At 35.7% G+C, this 16,982-nt stretch overlaps 1 protein-coding gene across 4 annotated transcripts in view; it reads right to left on the minus strand.

Annotated features, from left to right (window-relative positions):
- LOC113393182 (ankyrin-3-like) overlaps window positions 1-16,982 on the minus strand; it is a 139,244-nt gene that overhangs the window by 81,442 nt on the left and 40,820 nt on the right. For 3 of the 4 annotated variants that reach the window (XM_026629958.2, XM_026629949.2, XM_026629932.2), the window contains exon 2: window positions 203-310. In XM_026629958.2, the coding sequence (XP_026485743.2) occupies window positions 203-310 (108 nt within the window). Of the gene's footprint in view, window positions 1-202; window positions 311-4,322; window positions 4,447-16,982 lie in introns of those variants that run through there. The other variant, XM_064219121.1, reaches the window with a different exon arrangement.

Consider the following 16,982-nt stretch of genomic DNA (forward strand, 5'->3'; position numbering starts at 1 on the left):
TATATATATATATATATATATATATATATAAAGATATAAATTATAATCAAACATTACTGGCAAAAATTAAATTCTTAAAATTTATTTATAAAATAAACTAGGGGCCTCCAAATTCGGTCCTAATTCATATATTAATAATGTCACGCATTTGTGATTCAGATTTGTTGCTACTTGTGATTATAGTAATTTATTATAAGCTTACCGAATTACAGGTATTGATATCTTTGACTGCGCTGGAGTCGAGCAAGTCGACAACAGTGTCGAGTTGACCGCCGCGAGCAGCTCTCAAGAACGCTGTGTTTGGATCTATCTGAAATTAATAAATATACGTTATATGTTAGTTGGTCTAAATAAAATAAATACAAATCTATACTAATATTATAAATGCGAAAATAACTCTGTCTGTCAGGCTTTTTTATGCTTAACAGCTGACGACCGATCCCTTAAACGCGAATGAAGTTACGGTCTACAACTCGTCATATACAAATATTGCGTTATATATAGTGTTAATATTTTCGGCATCAAATATCATTTTGAAAAGATTATAAAGTTAAAATAAAAAAAAAAAAAAACAATTTATTATAAGGGCAATTGCGATTGAAGTCAACGAATATAAAATGAGCATACATGATAGACTTGTAATACGGAAGCTACTGTAAAAAAAAGTCATAAAATTATATATTTGTCCAGCTAAATCTTTAGCAGAGGTTGCCTGCAAGAGACTGTAGATACATACATACATACTTTATAGTTTTAGTCGTTTTTTTTACGCGTATATACATATTTTTTCAATTTTAAACATACTCTGATGTTTACAAAAACTTGTTTTCACGGCCACGGACCGATTTTAGTAAATATTTGCCTTCTATTAAATAGCAACAGTATAATAATTATCTTATCATAAATTCTATCAAATTCTAGAAAATAATAATCAATACTATAATAACTACGGGGCCCTAGAATCGCAAACTCGTTAATAAACCTTTGAAGTATTTAACCTTCTACAAATTTATCGTGTGTGATATAAATGCATTCAACGAAGGAATTAGTCACAATCGGTGAACGGTTGTGTATGTAAATATAAATACGATTAGCGATGCATTGAATGCGTACATTCTGTAGTAATATTCTGATTCCATTCAATCAATACATACTGTATAATATCATTGCGTTCAATTCAATACGACATTCACGTTTTCAATTATGGATAAGCTCTTAATTAAAATAAACTCACACAGACACACAATAAACGACTAATACGTTCACACACATAGGTATAATAATACAAAAAAAGATCTACCAAACATTGGTCTGGCTATTGTTGCAATATTTTTACTATATTTTGTAATCTCTCTAGGGTTATATTTAAAAAAAAATCAAAATCAAATTATTCTTTATTCAAGAAAAATATTCACTTGAAGTAGGCTCATAAAAGCACTTATCTTAAGTACACATCGTCATTTTACAGCGTTGAATTAAATGTAAAACTACCACCGAGAAGAATTTGTCTATCTGGTATGTAAGTCTCAACTTGGGTACATATAATTGTAAATACTTTTAAATTAAATATATATTTAGAACTATGTAAAAGTGTTAAATAATCTACAACGTAATATAGGCACTTACTTTAATTAAAATATTATATAAATAGAAATGCGAATTAATTGTTCAATATATTTTATAAACAAAAAAGTTTTTGTTTATAAAATTTCGCGGTCAAACCACTGAATCGATTTTTTTTTTATGAAGTACAATAAGACAAAGACTACTTTTTAATGCCTTAACACCTGACGACCGACCTACATCACACATACACAAACTACATCGAAACATTATTCAATGTATTCCATTTGTTATAAGTCGACAAAATTCCACCACTAAATCCATACCGAAACTAATATCACAAACTATTTCCTCATGACCTTTCTAGAAATATTTGCACATCGAAATGAAATAACTACTATTGGGAGAAAATACCAAATAAAGTTTGTATTTCATAAATGCCAGACGAACAATACCTTAGAAAACTCCCAAACTTTTATATCAAATAAGCAATTTTTTGTAACAAGTAACGAAGTACGATAACATTCGGTACCCCATTATTTTTTAACGGCTGTTGAAATGGAAAAGTAACGTTTGAATATAAACAGAAAATAGCCCAAAATGTCTAAATAGTTATTGTTACATATAATAGAGATATTATTTCTCCGGCTTTACTGATAAACTTTGGTTAGTTGCTTTTCAGTCAAACAATTTTTTCCTCTCTTTCTGTCATTATTGTATTGACATTCGATAGAAAAAGATAGCATTGATCACTCGGAGCCAAAAATATATAATAAAATATCTATAGATCATTTGTCAATAACGCTTCAATAAATATATTGGTACTATTTATCGATGATGGTGAATATATTATCTCAAATGTAACAAAAAAAAGTTACTCAATAATATTTATGTCAAATTACTATTGTATAAACTTGACGATGACTGTGAACGTAATCTTGGTAAAGAGAAACGCAACATCATAGGGCAAAAATACAGTAACAAATGACATGAACAGTTAACGATTCAGAACTGGATAGAATCGATTCCCTGCGAGAGAACCGAAGAAATTGAAACTAATTTCTTCCTATCGCTACAAGTAACTTTGCCCATAAAATGACTCCAAAGACCCCTGTGATATTATCATTTATCTGCAAGCAAATGTTCATTGGAATATTTGCATTTCAGAATTGTAATCCGAAGCGCACATGAAAATATTAAAATGTCCTCGCTATGTGAATTGTACGCACCAGATCTTCATGAATTAGGGGACGAACTAATTGGATCATTTGAATAATTTTATTTATTATATATATCACAGAAATTTAAAGATTTTAGTCAAACTTGTCCTGTGTCATTCTTAGGTGTTCAAGCTTGTTTTATACCAAATTTAATCAAATTCGGTTCAGTGGTTTCGCCGTGAAAGAGTAAGAGACAGACAGACCGAGTTACTTCCGCATTTATAATATTGGTATCTATAGATTTTTGACATAGGAACATGAATGGCTGTTTGAGATATAAACACAAAACTTTACCAGTTTTATCGTATCGAGCGATCAAAAGAAATACAACAGTCGTAAAAAGGTAACAATTTAATATAAAATATAAAAATAATATAGAACACATTTTTAAATACAGGAGGAATTAACAGGATCACAAACGCCTGGTTTAAAAAACGTTTTTTGTCAATAAATTACTGTTAAAAAATAATTTCCTATAATCAATCAGGACGACTCCGCGTCGATTGGTCATAGTGATTGACGCACGAAGAAGAAAAAAAACAATTTTGTTATATACAAAAGCTAACCCACGTAAACATTATGCTAGACCATTTATTTTCTCACGATTTCTGGGAATTTCAATTTAGAGAAGAATAGCCTAAATTATATTGAGATCCTAACGTTCCTTCAAACGAGGCGTGAAGAGGCATTGCGGGCCGGCTTGGCGAAGGCGACTAGTGACTGGCCGTCTTCGCATTTGGACTCCAATACCACTTACCATCAGGTGGAGTAGAGTCATGTGCCTACCCGGTTTATATATATAGAAAAATGGCATCACTCATTCAATGCTTCAAGTTATCACAAGTCATTATTATTTCGCATTCTCAAACGTAACGAACTGGTGAATAACCAGTTTTTAAGAAACAAAAACCAAATTATTTGATATAAGCGATTACTACGAATGTTACTAATGTGTCCAAACGATTTATTTCGTACACATCACGCCTTTCAAAATTATCTCAAAATTCGAGCATTTTATTACTTGGAACTTTATAATATTATTTGAGTCCAACCGCATCAGCATTCGCAGAAACATCGATCAGAAGTATCTTCGTTATAAAATACGAATGTGTAATCCGCAAAGTCATGTGAATACAAAAAAAAATATAAATTTTAAAATTAAAAGAAACTCTCTCGTGATAATTACATTTAAACATTTTTGATAAGATTCAATTCTGGAGACGAAATTATTTTTTGTTATGTTATTTAAATTGAACCGTTTGTAAATTTAGTGAACTACATATTTTTCATGGCGAAATTTGGTTTAAGTGTAGTATTAACTTAACATATTATTGATATACGATATATCAAACGTCGCTGAAATATTGCTTTTTAGTAATATACAATTTTTTATTGCAATTAAAATCATAAAATTAACTTAACGTATAATAAACAATGCGTGTTTCAACATAAATCCAAACACAAACACATAATTGACACACTCCCGCAAAACGGGGTTATCTTGAGTGTATCCCGTTACATATAAAAACAAGAACCAACCACTAGCGTGATGGAATAGACGCGTCTCTCAAGAGGTAAGATACGCGCACCGCACCACACCGCCATCGCGGCACTGGTGGCTGCGCCGGCGCAACCGTCACGCCCCAGCGGTCACAACGACGACAACAATAACTATCGTGAACTAGGATTTGTTCTACGCAGAATTGCTTAATTCTCCTGTGGTCTATACAATATTTAGGTAGGTAGGCGGTACAAAAAATATAAATTTATAAAATTGGTAACTAGAACATAATAATCGTTGACACTGATTCAAATCAGTTTGAACTTGTCACAACACAACTATTGCCAATGTAAAACAACTGCCATGAAAAAAAAAAAATTGTCGCTACAAGACATTACCCAAATTCGTGTCATCACCGTACCACAGCTTATTATAGGAAATTTAATGAACGCTGTATACAAAAAGAACGCAATGAGTATCATTACAGAGATAATAGTGTACACCGTTAGAAAGTGCAGTGAGGCCGGCAAATTGGAGTCATCTCATCAACTTGAAATAAGGTTCTGATTGCGAAAGCAGTAAATAGGTTACGGGCCATTCTCGTAAAAACTTAGCTCTTAATTCAATGTTGATAGTCAGTCAGTCAGTTAACACGATCGATAAAGAAATTGTACTCTCTAAGTGGTTAAGTACATTAATAAACTGCAAATGAATAGTGACTGGTGAAAAGTTGCATTATAATTGAACAATATTATTATTGGCGTATAAATAAACAACTTAATCACGAGCGGTATTCAGCGTGTTCCTAAATATAGATTTTTCTCTTTCTGGCATCATTGATCAGACATACGAAAGAAGAAGACACTGCATTGTTTAGCTTATAGCCCTCTAAATTAGAAATCTCAAGCACTTAAAGAAATTATAGGTTTAGGTTAAGATACATAAAAGTAAAAACGACAACCATATGGGATGCAGTGCGGTGGATTAAGAGACATCCTAACATTATCTAAAACGGGATATTTACCATGTTTTTTATTTTTATTTGGTGGAGCTCGATATTTCGACATTATCTACGAATGTCTTGTTCACGAGACTGACGTTTGCGGGTAGATGTTGACGGCATTAGAAGTGTCCATATCGGACTACCTCCTTTCTCGTACGTTTGCTGCGTAAACACTGGTTACCACTACCACTGTCACTTTCACCCCTACTATTTGTTTTATTTACACTCGAAACTCGATCCCGTGTTTTACAAACGAAACTCACCGTATCGATTCGCGAATTTTTTATATTGTTATTCAAGGGTTTGCATAATTTTATCACTGGATTCCATACTTTTGACAGTTGAAACCCATCTTCCCTATTGAAATTACTATATTTAGTAATTTCAATGGCTTCTCGTACCAGTCGGGGTATGTAATGGCGTTCTGTCGCGAGTATCTGAGCATTATGAAACTCGATCCAATGGTTCGGCCCGGCTTCCAGAAGATGTTCCGCGATGGCTGATTTCTTGGTATCATTGTTTTTTACCGCCTTGATATGTTCGTTGATACGACAAGATACCGTACGTTTCGTCTGTCCAACATAGGATTTACCACAACTACAGTCGATTTTGTAAACTCCGGGTTTTTCCAGGGGAAAGCTATCTTTAGGTGAACGCAACATTTGCCCTATCTTCTTGAAAGGAGTGAAGATAGTCTTCACCGCATATTTGCCCAGGACTCTAGCTATCTTATCTGTCACTCCTTTGACATATGGCATAAATGCTGGTTGTCTTTCAACCCTGTACTGTCGCAGTAACTTATGATCCCGTGTAGCTGTGTTTCCCACTTTATATCCATTCCGCTGTAGGACCTTTTCAACGTGTGCTAGCTCAGATTGTAGGTGGTCTTCATCACAAAGGTCATATGCGCGATTGGTCAAAGATGCTACTACAGCGTTTAAGTGTCGAGGATGGTGGTGTGAGTTAGCATGAAGATATCGGTCGGTATGCGTTGTTTTCCTGTAGACAGTATGGCTCACAGAGCCGTCCATACGTACTCCAATTTCAACATCAAGGAATGCCATTTTTCTGTTCTTCTCCATTTCACAGGTGAATTTAATTTTTCTGTGGATGCTGTTCAAATGATTTAAGAAATTCGTTGCACTATCACTGTCCCCCTTTATGATGGCAAATACGTCATCTACATACCTCTTCCACAGTTTAATAGTAGTTACAGCCTTTGCCGTTGACATGGCTATCTCCTCGAAATGTTCCATCCAGATGTTGGCGACTAGAGGAGCGACTGGACTCCCCATTGCCACACCATCTATCTGCAGGTAGTACTCGCCTTGGTAAACAAAGTAACTGGTTTCTAGGCAATGGTGAAAAAAAAAAAAAAAAGGCAATTCCAGTGTGTGTACGGATAAAACCACGACCGGACATTCATGGTTCCGCGAGCATTCTGAGAAATGCGAGTGTAAAGTTGTTGCGTAAAACTATACGAAACACCCGATTTGAAATCGATAAACGTCGGAATGAGTTGTATCGTTTACATCTTGAGTGCAGTGCGTCATTGACAACGGAAGATTTTGATTTTTGTGACCGTATCACTTACCAACAGGCTCAACGTTTTCGTGAGTCGAGTGCGTTCAAGAAAGAGAGAAAATTCGAGCGACTAGTAAAACAGCAAAAACCAACTGGCTTTAACTCTAAAAACTCGAATGATACTCGTACAGTGATAAATTTGTCGAAGAAAGAGTTGAAGCAAGGCGCTCGTGAGGTACTCGAAAAAGGTTTGAACTTTGCCCCTACTCCAAAATGCATTCCTTATGAAGACGTGATTGGTAGTGTTGAGGAAGTGATTCAGCGTAATAATATACCTACTTTTGAGGCAGACATATTAAGACAAGATGCCGCCCTTATATTACGTCAATCAAAACCACCTAAACCTAATATTACGTCGGATCAATTGTCCGCTTTACGAGAACTACAGAAGGATGAAGACCTAATAGTCCTTAGAGCGGATAAAGGGAATGCTACTGTGGTTATGGATGGCACAGACTATGACAAGAAAATACGACATCTACTGAGTGACGTAAATACTTACCGAAAAGTCACCTATGACCCTACGGCAAGAACAAACCGGGCTACGACCACTTTAATCAGGACCTATAGGGATGCTATTGGACATGAGACAACAAAATATTTACTCCGGCCGAGAAACATACAACCACCTAAATTATACGGACTACCCAAAATACATAAGCCAAATATCCCGCTGAGGCCGATAGTAAGTCAGATTGACTCGCCCACCTACGAATTGGCAAAACATGTATCTAAAGTACTACAACCGTTAGCAGGCCAGACAAAATCTCATGTCAAGGACTCCAGACGATTTGTTGACATCTTGCGTTCGACTACGGTTGACCCTGACGACTTGATGGTCAGTTTTGACGTCGAGTCATTATTCACGAATGTGCCGGTCTCCGAATGTATGGATGTTATAAAGGTGAAATTACAGTTAAATAACATACCGGCTGAATATATAAAATTGCTACACCATTGCCTAGAAACCAGTTACTTTGTTTACCAAGGCGAGTACTACCTGCAGATAGATGGTGTGGCAATGGGGAGTCCAGTCGCTCCTCTAGTCGCCAACATCTGGATGGAACATTTCGAGGAGATAGCCATGTCAACGGCAAAGGCTGTAACTACTATTAAACTGTGGAAGAGGTATGTAGATGACGTATTTGCCATCATAAAGGGGGACAGTGATAGTGCAACGAATTTCTTAAATCATTTGAACAGCATCCACAGAAAAATTAAATTCACCTGTGAAATGGAGAAGAACAGAAAAATGGCATTCCTTGATGTTGAAATTGGAGTACGTATGGACGGCTCTGTGAGCCATACTGTCTACAGGAAAACAACGCATACCGACCGATATCTTCATGCTAACTCACACCACCATCCTCGACACTTAAACGCTGTAGTAGCATCTTTGACCAATCGCGCATATGACCTTTGTGATGAAGACCACCTACAATCTGAGCTAGCACACGTTGAAAAGGTCCTACAGCGGAATGGATATAAAGTGGGAAACACAGCTACACGGGATCATAAGTTACTGCGACAGTACAGGGTTGAAAGACAACCAGCATTTATGCCATATGTCAAAGGAGTGACAGATAAGATAGCTAGAGTCCTGGGCAAATATGCGGTGAAGACTATCTTCACTCCTTTCAAGAAGATAGGGCAAATGTTGCGTTCACCTAAAGATAGCTTTCCCCTGGAAAAACCCGGAGTTTACAAAATCGACTGTAGTTGTGGTAAATCCTATGTTGGACAGACGAAACGTACGGTATCTTGTCGTATCAACGAACATATCAAGGCGGTAAAAAACAATGATACCAAGAAATCAGCCATCGCGGAACATCTTCTGGAAGCCGGGCCGAACCATTGGATCGAGTTTCATAATGCTCAGATACTCGCGACAGAACGCCATTACATACCCCGACTGGTACGAGAAGCCATTGAAATTACTAAATATAGTAATTTCAATAGGGAAGATGGGTTTCAACTGTCAAAAGTATGGAATCCAGTGATAAAATTATGCAAACCCTTGAATAACAATATAAAAAATTCGCGAATCGATACGGTGAGTTTCGTTTGTAAAACACGGGATCGAGTTTCGAGTGTAAATAAAACAAATAGTAGGGGTGAAAGTGACAGTGGTAGTGGTAACCAGTGTTTACGCAGCAAACGTACGAGAAAGGAGGTAGTCCGATATGGACACTTCTAATGCCGTCAACATCTACCCGCAAACGTCAGTCTCGTGAACAAGACATTCGTAGATAATGTCGAAATATCGAGCTCCACCAAATAAAAAAAAATAAAAAACATGGTAAATATCCCGTTTTAGATAATGTTAGTAATAAAAATAACCATGTTAATTTAAAATCTTATATAGAATACCGGTACGGGCCGGAGTGCGTAAAATTAGTAAAACATCTAGAACGCGCGCGAAAAAAGTGTGAGTGTTTGGAGGAAGCATTAACGTTCCTCATAAAGTGTCGGGACGCAAATGTGATTCCAGTGTGTGTACGGATAAAACCACGACCGGACATTCATGGTTCCGCGAGCATTCTGAGAAATGCGAGTGTAAAGTTGTTGCGTAAAACTATACGAAACACCCGATTTGAAATCGATAAACGTCGGAATGAGTTGTATCGTTTACATCTTGAGTGCAGTGCGTCATTGACAACGGAAGATTTTGATTTTTGTGACCGTATCACTTACCAACAGGCTCAACGTTTTCGTGAGTCGAGTGCGTTCAAGAAAGAGAGAAAATTCGAGCGACTAGTAAAACAGCAAAAACCAACTGGCTTTAACTCTAAAAACTCGAATGATACTCGTACAGTGATAAATTTGTCGAAGAAAGAGTTGAAGCAAGGCGCTCGTGAGGTACTCGAAAAAGGTTTGAACTTTGCCCCTACTCCAAAATGCATTCCTTATGAAGACGTGATTGGTAGTGTTGAGGAAGTGATTCAGCGTAATAATATACCTACTTTTGAGGCAGACATATTAAGACAAGATGCCGCCCTTATATTACGTCAATCAAAACCACCTAAACCTAATATTACGTCGGATCAATTGTCCGCTTTACGAGAACTACAGAAGGATGAAGACCTAATAGTCCTTAGAGCGGATAAAGGGAATGCTACTGTGGTTATGGATGTCACAGACTATGACAAGAAAATACGACATCTACTGAGTGACGTAAATACTTACCGAAAAGTCACCTATGACCCTACGGCAAGAACAAACCGGGCTACGACCACTTTAATCAGGACCTATAGGGATGCTATTGGACATGAGACAACAAAATATTTACTCCGGCCGAGAAACATACAACCACCTAAATTATACGGACTACCCAAAATACATAAGCCAAATATCCCGCTGAGGCCGATAGTAAGTCAGATTGACTCGCCCACCTACGAATTGGCAAAACATGTATCTAAAGTACTACAACCGTTAGCAGGCCAGACAAAATCTCATGTCAAGGACTCCAGACGATTTGTTGACATCTTGCGTTCGACTACGGTTGACCCTGACGACTTGATGGTCAGTTTTGACGTCGAGTCATTATTCACGAATGTGCCGGTCTCCGAATGTATGGATGTTATAAAGGTGAAATTACAGTTAAATAACATACCGGCTGAATATATAAAATTGCTACACCATTGCCTAGAAACCAGTTACTTTGTTTACCAAGGCGAGTACTACCTGCAGATAGATGGTGTGGCAATGGGGAGTCCAGTCGCTCCTCTAGTCGCCAACATCTGGATGGAACATTTCGAGGAGATAGCCATGTCAACGGCAAAGGCTGTAACTACTATTAAACTGTGGAAGAGGTATGTAGATGACGTATTTGCCATCATAAAGGGGGACAGTGATAGTGCAACGAATTTCTTAAATCATTTGAACAGCATCCACAGAAAAATTAAATTCACCTGTGAAATGGAGAAGAACAGAAAAATGGCATTCCTTGATGTTGAAATTGGAGTACGTATGGACGGCTCTGTGAGCCATACTGTCTACAGGAAAACAACGCATACCGACCGATATCTTCATGCTAACTCACACCACCATCCTCGACACTTAAACGCTGTAGTAGCATCTTTGACCAATCGCGCATATGACCTTTGTGATGAAGACCACCTACAATCTGAGCTAGCACACGTTGAAAAGGTCCTACAGCGGAATGGATATAAAGTGGGAAACACAGCTACACGGGATCATAAGTTACTGCGACAGTACAGGGTTGAAAGACAACCAGCATTTATGCCATATGTCAAAGGAGTGACAGATAAGATAGCTAGAGTCCTGGGCAAATATGCGGTGAAGACTATCTTCACTCCTTTCAAGAAGATAGGGCAAATGTTGCGTTCACCTAAAGATAGCTTTCCCCTGGAAAAACCCGGAGTTTACAAAATCGACTGTAGTTGTGGTAAATCCTATGTTGGACAGACGAAACGTACGGTATCTTGTCGTATCAACGAACATATCAAGGCGGTAAAAAACAATGATACCAAGAAATCAGCCATCGCGGAACATCTTCTGGAAGCCGGGCCGAACCATTGGATCGAGTTTCATAATGCTCAGATACTCGCGACAGAACGCCATTACATACCCCGACTGGTACGAGAAGCCATTGAAATTACTAAATATAGTAATTTCAATAGGGAAGATGGGTTTCAACTGTCAAAAGTATGGAATCCAGTGATAAAATTATGCAAACCCTTGAATAACAATATAAAAAATTCGCGAATCGATACGGTGAGTTTCGTTTGTAAAACACGGGATCGAGTTTCGAGTGTAAATAAAACAAATAGTAGGGGTGAAAGTGACAGTGGTAGTGGTAACCAGTGTTTACGCAGCAAACGTACGAGAAAGGAGGTAGTCCGATATGGACACTTCTAATGCCGTCAACATCTACCCGCAAACGTCAGTCTCGTGAACAAGACATTCGTAGATAATGTCGAAATATCGAGCTCCACCAAAAAAAAAAAAAAAATAAAAATAAAAAACATGGTAAATATCCCGTTTTAGATAATGTTAGTAATAAAAATAACCATGTTAATTTAAAATCTTATAAGAGACATCCTTTTCTGAAACGGGAAGTATTTACCAAGAAGGATCGTTAGCTTATTACAAAATGCATTAGTAACTGTCTCCCAGCTACAGCTCTTAAAATACCTCTCTTTTAATTTAGAAGCATAATCCTTCAATTGGTCTATGCATCAAACCATATGCATCATAACAGCATGCAGGCTATACAATGACATAAATATTTGCACAAATTCAGTACTGAAAATGAAATTGAGCCGAGTGGTCCATGCAGAGTTCGTTGACACCGAAGATTGCGAGCTCAAATCCTGGCAAGCTCAACTAGATTTTCGTGTGCTTAATTCGTGTTTTTCATTTAACTCGTGCTCATATGAACGTAACGAGGGTAACTGCCTTCGCATTGGAATGGCGCGGTGGAATAAACTCCAGGATGCTTGTTTACTTTTTCATTTGAAATGAAATATTACATTGCAGTATGGAAAAATTAAGTATGTGATGACTGTTACGTTGACGTTTACCACCGGATAGGCGATTTCGGTTTCGAAAATGGAAACTTATTTAATGTAATGACGAAGTAGATGGTTAATATGATCATCATGATCAATCTATTGTGCACATTATCTGATTCAGACGACGTAACGGCCATACAAAGTCGTGATTGCATTTTATTTGACACCGTCAAGCTTGAACTAGTTCAAAATCAGTTACAGCCGGCCACCGTTACTTTAGAGTAAAAAGAGGCCCTTATTTGTAGGACGTAGAGGTAATTCGTAGTTCACTTACGGTGATATGAATCTTGGATGCTTCGTCATCATTATCAATTAAACTACAATTATGTATAATACCATTAATTTGAACATAATTGTAGACAATCTTTAATTTTCTTTTAATTTTTGTGTTCGTATATCTTTTGGGAAGATTATTGGAACGAAGTCCTTTTATGTGGCTTACAGAAGAGTAAACTGGCAGAAATCTTCACGTAAGGAAAAAGCGTTATGTCACCTCCAGACTACCTCTCCCTCTTTGTCTTTCTATTGTATACGATTTTATATAAAATTATTTAAACTCAATTTTTGTTGCTATTATTCATATTGTTCACATAATCTATAAAAATCTATCTATACATATAATAAAATCGGAGTGTCTGATTGTGATATTGAAATAACAGCTTTTTACTAAATGCATATGTATGTATACACGGTACATATACCAAAATTATTTTTTTTACAATTTTTGTCTGTTTATTCCGGCTAATGTCTAGAACGGCTGGAGCGATTTTAGTAGCTGATTTAATTAGGAGTAACTTAGGCTACTTTTATTTTAGAATTATATAATAAAAAAAAATAATGAAGTCACGCTGCAATGTTCAAATACTGCCCAGTACCGCGAGCAGCCCTTGCGCGTGCCACAACTCCGCCGACACGTCAGAAGTCTCCCACCAACGACTTAATACCACAAACGCTGCCCAATACAGAATTAATAAGTTATAGAAAAATCTGCAAACTGACCAATAACTTTTTTGTTAAATTCAAATGAGCACGAAGACGCGGGCACAGCTAGTTTTTAATAAAAAAAAATGACATTGTCATTTAAATATTTTCAAACTTTATCAATTTATTTTAATGTCTGTTATTTAATACACAATCTCACGTTTATATTTTGTCTTAAAGAAATCACTCTTAAGCGATAAAGATATATAGCTCAGTAAATTAAAAGTGTAATAAAAGTACTGAAGTGTTCATTACACTGAACTATCTTTTATGATTTTCCTCTTTATAATTTATCATTTACTGTGAAACTTAAGTGTTTTCCAGAAGTTGTAATATTTAAGCTCATTTATTCTAGTTTCTCTTAATCATCATCAGAAAATTGATTAACGTAATACCTATAATCACATTACCGCTGCTCCTCAGAGCATTAAAATCATGCAAATACATAACTCTATCTGAATAGAAAACTCTTTATGCAAATGTTACTGTGATAACTAGTAATTAAAATCTACTCAAAGTATTTATAAGCTATTTATATAAATAACATTTCATTTAAGCGTACTTTCAAATAATAAATACCTCTGGTTGAATCGCGTTAAACAAATCGCAAAGTAACTAAAACCAAGGGGCCAACTTTAGCTAGGTGTGCGTGAAAGCTACGCTTGACACACGCGAAACTTCATTCTATTTTACTAGTGTGCGCGTTCTTAGTGCCCAAGAGTTGTACAGTTGTACACATTTTTTTACGACGTTGTCAGTTTTGACAGTCTATCTATGTATGTATATTTGTTTGACAGCTTTTATATATTTATAAATAATCCAAACGAATTTGCCTTACGCGTTATTTTGTACGTTATTGATCTATAAATCTCCTAATTTATGGAGTCTGAATATACTATTGATTGATTATTATTTGTATTGGTAATGGCGTGATTGTGTTTGTTTGCTATTGGTTTCAAATTATTGATACTTGTCAAATACAGTGCGCGCACATTTCACCTTAATTATAAATGTTATATACAAGTCCTTCTGTTGTTATTTAAAAATATAATAATCTACTTTTTCATTGCATCGCATTGGAGCATCCACCAACACGCATTGCAGCAGCGTGGTGGAATATGCTCCAAACCTTCTCCTCAAAGGGAGAGGAGGCCTTAGCCCAGCAGTGGGAAATTTACAGGCTGTTAATGATGAAAATGATGATGATGATGATAATTCAAGTTTGCAGTCAATTTTATGTGGGGTTCACGTTTTAAGATTCGATCTGTTACAAAGACGCTTATGACTTACTTTATAAAAGAAGTTTTCTTTGCAATATAATATTGATCGACAAGACGACGTCTACTAAAAAACAACATAAATGGTGAATCACAGCGGTCGAGAGCATAAATCACTTTGCATCAATGCTTAGTTTTTACATAAAACTTATCACTTTATTGACGGAGAAGGAAAACTTCGCAAGTTAACCTACAATTGTAAGAGGAAATTGTAGTATAGTAGTAATACACCGTTTTAAGGAATTACTAATATCGATATTGACCCCACCAATTAGGCTTAAAGCTTGTGCTAAGAGTGGGGACGACAATAGCCCAAGGGGTCAGGATTGAACTTGCGACTTTTAACATCGTTAGGCTACCCGTAAACCATTGCGCTATTGACGCCTAATTTAAATACATTTGGAGAAAACGTAAGTCTAATTTGGAACATTAAACTTCATATACTTTTTCTTAACAATACAAAACGCCCTTCCCGAAGAAATGTTCCGTTCATATGTATATACAATGAGAAATACATTTACGGACATAATAGTCAATTATATTAACTAATTCTTATTAACATTTAATTTATACGGCAAAGATAACTAGTAGATTATTTATAATCGTTTCCATTACAAGTGTTAGAAAGTGAAATGGACCGAGAATATCTGGACTAAAATCTTTGCTTACTAGAGCATTTACGAAGCCTATTTACGTCTTACGATAACGAGCTATTATATACTTATCTCGTTTCATACTGTTTTGTTAGAGACTGTTCGTTGTTTTGCAAATGGAAAACATTTTTAGAGATTACTGATAACGAGCTCGGCTGTATGAAATGTACGACGAAAACGTTTACAACTTCATCAATTAAATTATTTCGATGTTTGTAATTACTTATTTTATATTTACGGTGCATTTGATTGAATTCGTAGAATTTAATAATAAGGGTTTCCTGCGCATGTATGGCGAGTATTTACTAATTGTCATGGCGATCGTTTGAACCCATTGACTTATACGTATACTAATAGACAAGCTGTTCAAAATTAAAATGGTGTCACAATTACGCAAAAGGGAAAGAAATGGGGAGGGGTAGACGGTTCAGTAATTAAACTGAGACGATTGCGCAGATGTGTCACAATAGTTTTTTTATCTTTGTAATTTTGTCTCCGAGATTATTAAAGTGAAATTATTTTATTCGATAATGGTGGTAATTGTAATGGACAATCATTATAACAACATATAATTAACATATTGTTCTCTGAGAATGTTTTTTTTTACCGTATTGAAAATGCAATTCGGCATTTTTGTAAAAAATAGTAGTTATTAATAGTATTTGTTATAATAAATTCATTTTTTATCTTTTCCGCCTTTGGAATAATCTGTTTTAAGTGTGTCAATGTTAGAACCGTATACATATACATAAGTTAATTTGCTGCAACGCCATCTAGTCGGCAGTCACGACAAAGTCGATAGTATAAACCTTCTCCATGAAAATATTTACTTACAAACGTTCATAGTAATAATAGAAACAGTATCGGAGACTATCAATCCCAATGAGATATACCAATATGCATTTTAATCTAAAACGATATGCATTTGTTTGAATACAAAAATTCGAGCAGGGAATGTTTATAAAAAAAAGAAAACTGAAATCTAGAACATTCTAATTTGGACGCCAGTCAGGATTGTAGGGATACAACTTACTATAAATTTAAAAAAGCAAAGTTTCTCACATCATGCTGGAATACAACAGACCTAGTTTAAAAACATTGCTGGAAAGTATGTAAAATGGGTCTCTACTCTCTACTAACCTACTTTTGATTTTCGTTGTAGTTTTAACTTATATAATCAGCGTTCCGTTTCTCCATAAATAAATGGAATACATATACGAATACATTTACTGTATATATGTGTGTTAATATTAACACACATATATTTTATTAACTAATACCATGCACTAAGGTAAGGTAAGATTCCGATCCGCAGAGCAGTTTGGCGAATCAATCCAAAACTTTCCTCAAAAAGGAGAATGGGATATTTAGTTGCTACTGTTTACGATGTAATATAAAAATGGCTTTAAAAAGAAATTGAAAACAAAATAAATAAGATTCGTAACCAATATAATCTTGATTATGATAACTATTAAAAGCAGTAAATACTTTTTGTTGTGTTTATTATTCGTATTCAAAACCTTATATTTATCTTTTAAACAAACTATTTACAATTTTCGTTACTATACACATAATTTATAGAAAACATAGAGACAAATAATTAAATGTTAGATCGACACCCACGCAACCAATCTGAGATCCTGACAATAGATTCTACGTGGAT

This window comes from Vanessa tameamea, chromosome 26 (assembly GCF_037043105.1).
Source record: "Vanessa tameamea isolate UH-Manoa-2023 chromosome 26, ilVanTame1 primary haplotype, whole genome shotgun sequence".
Lineage (NCBI taxonomy): Eukaryota > Metazoa > Arthropoda > Insecta > Lepidoptera > Nymphalidae > Vanessa > Vanessa tameamea.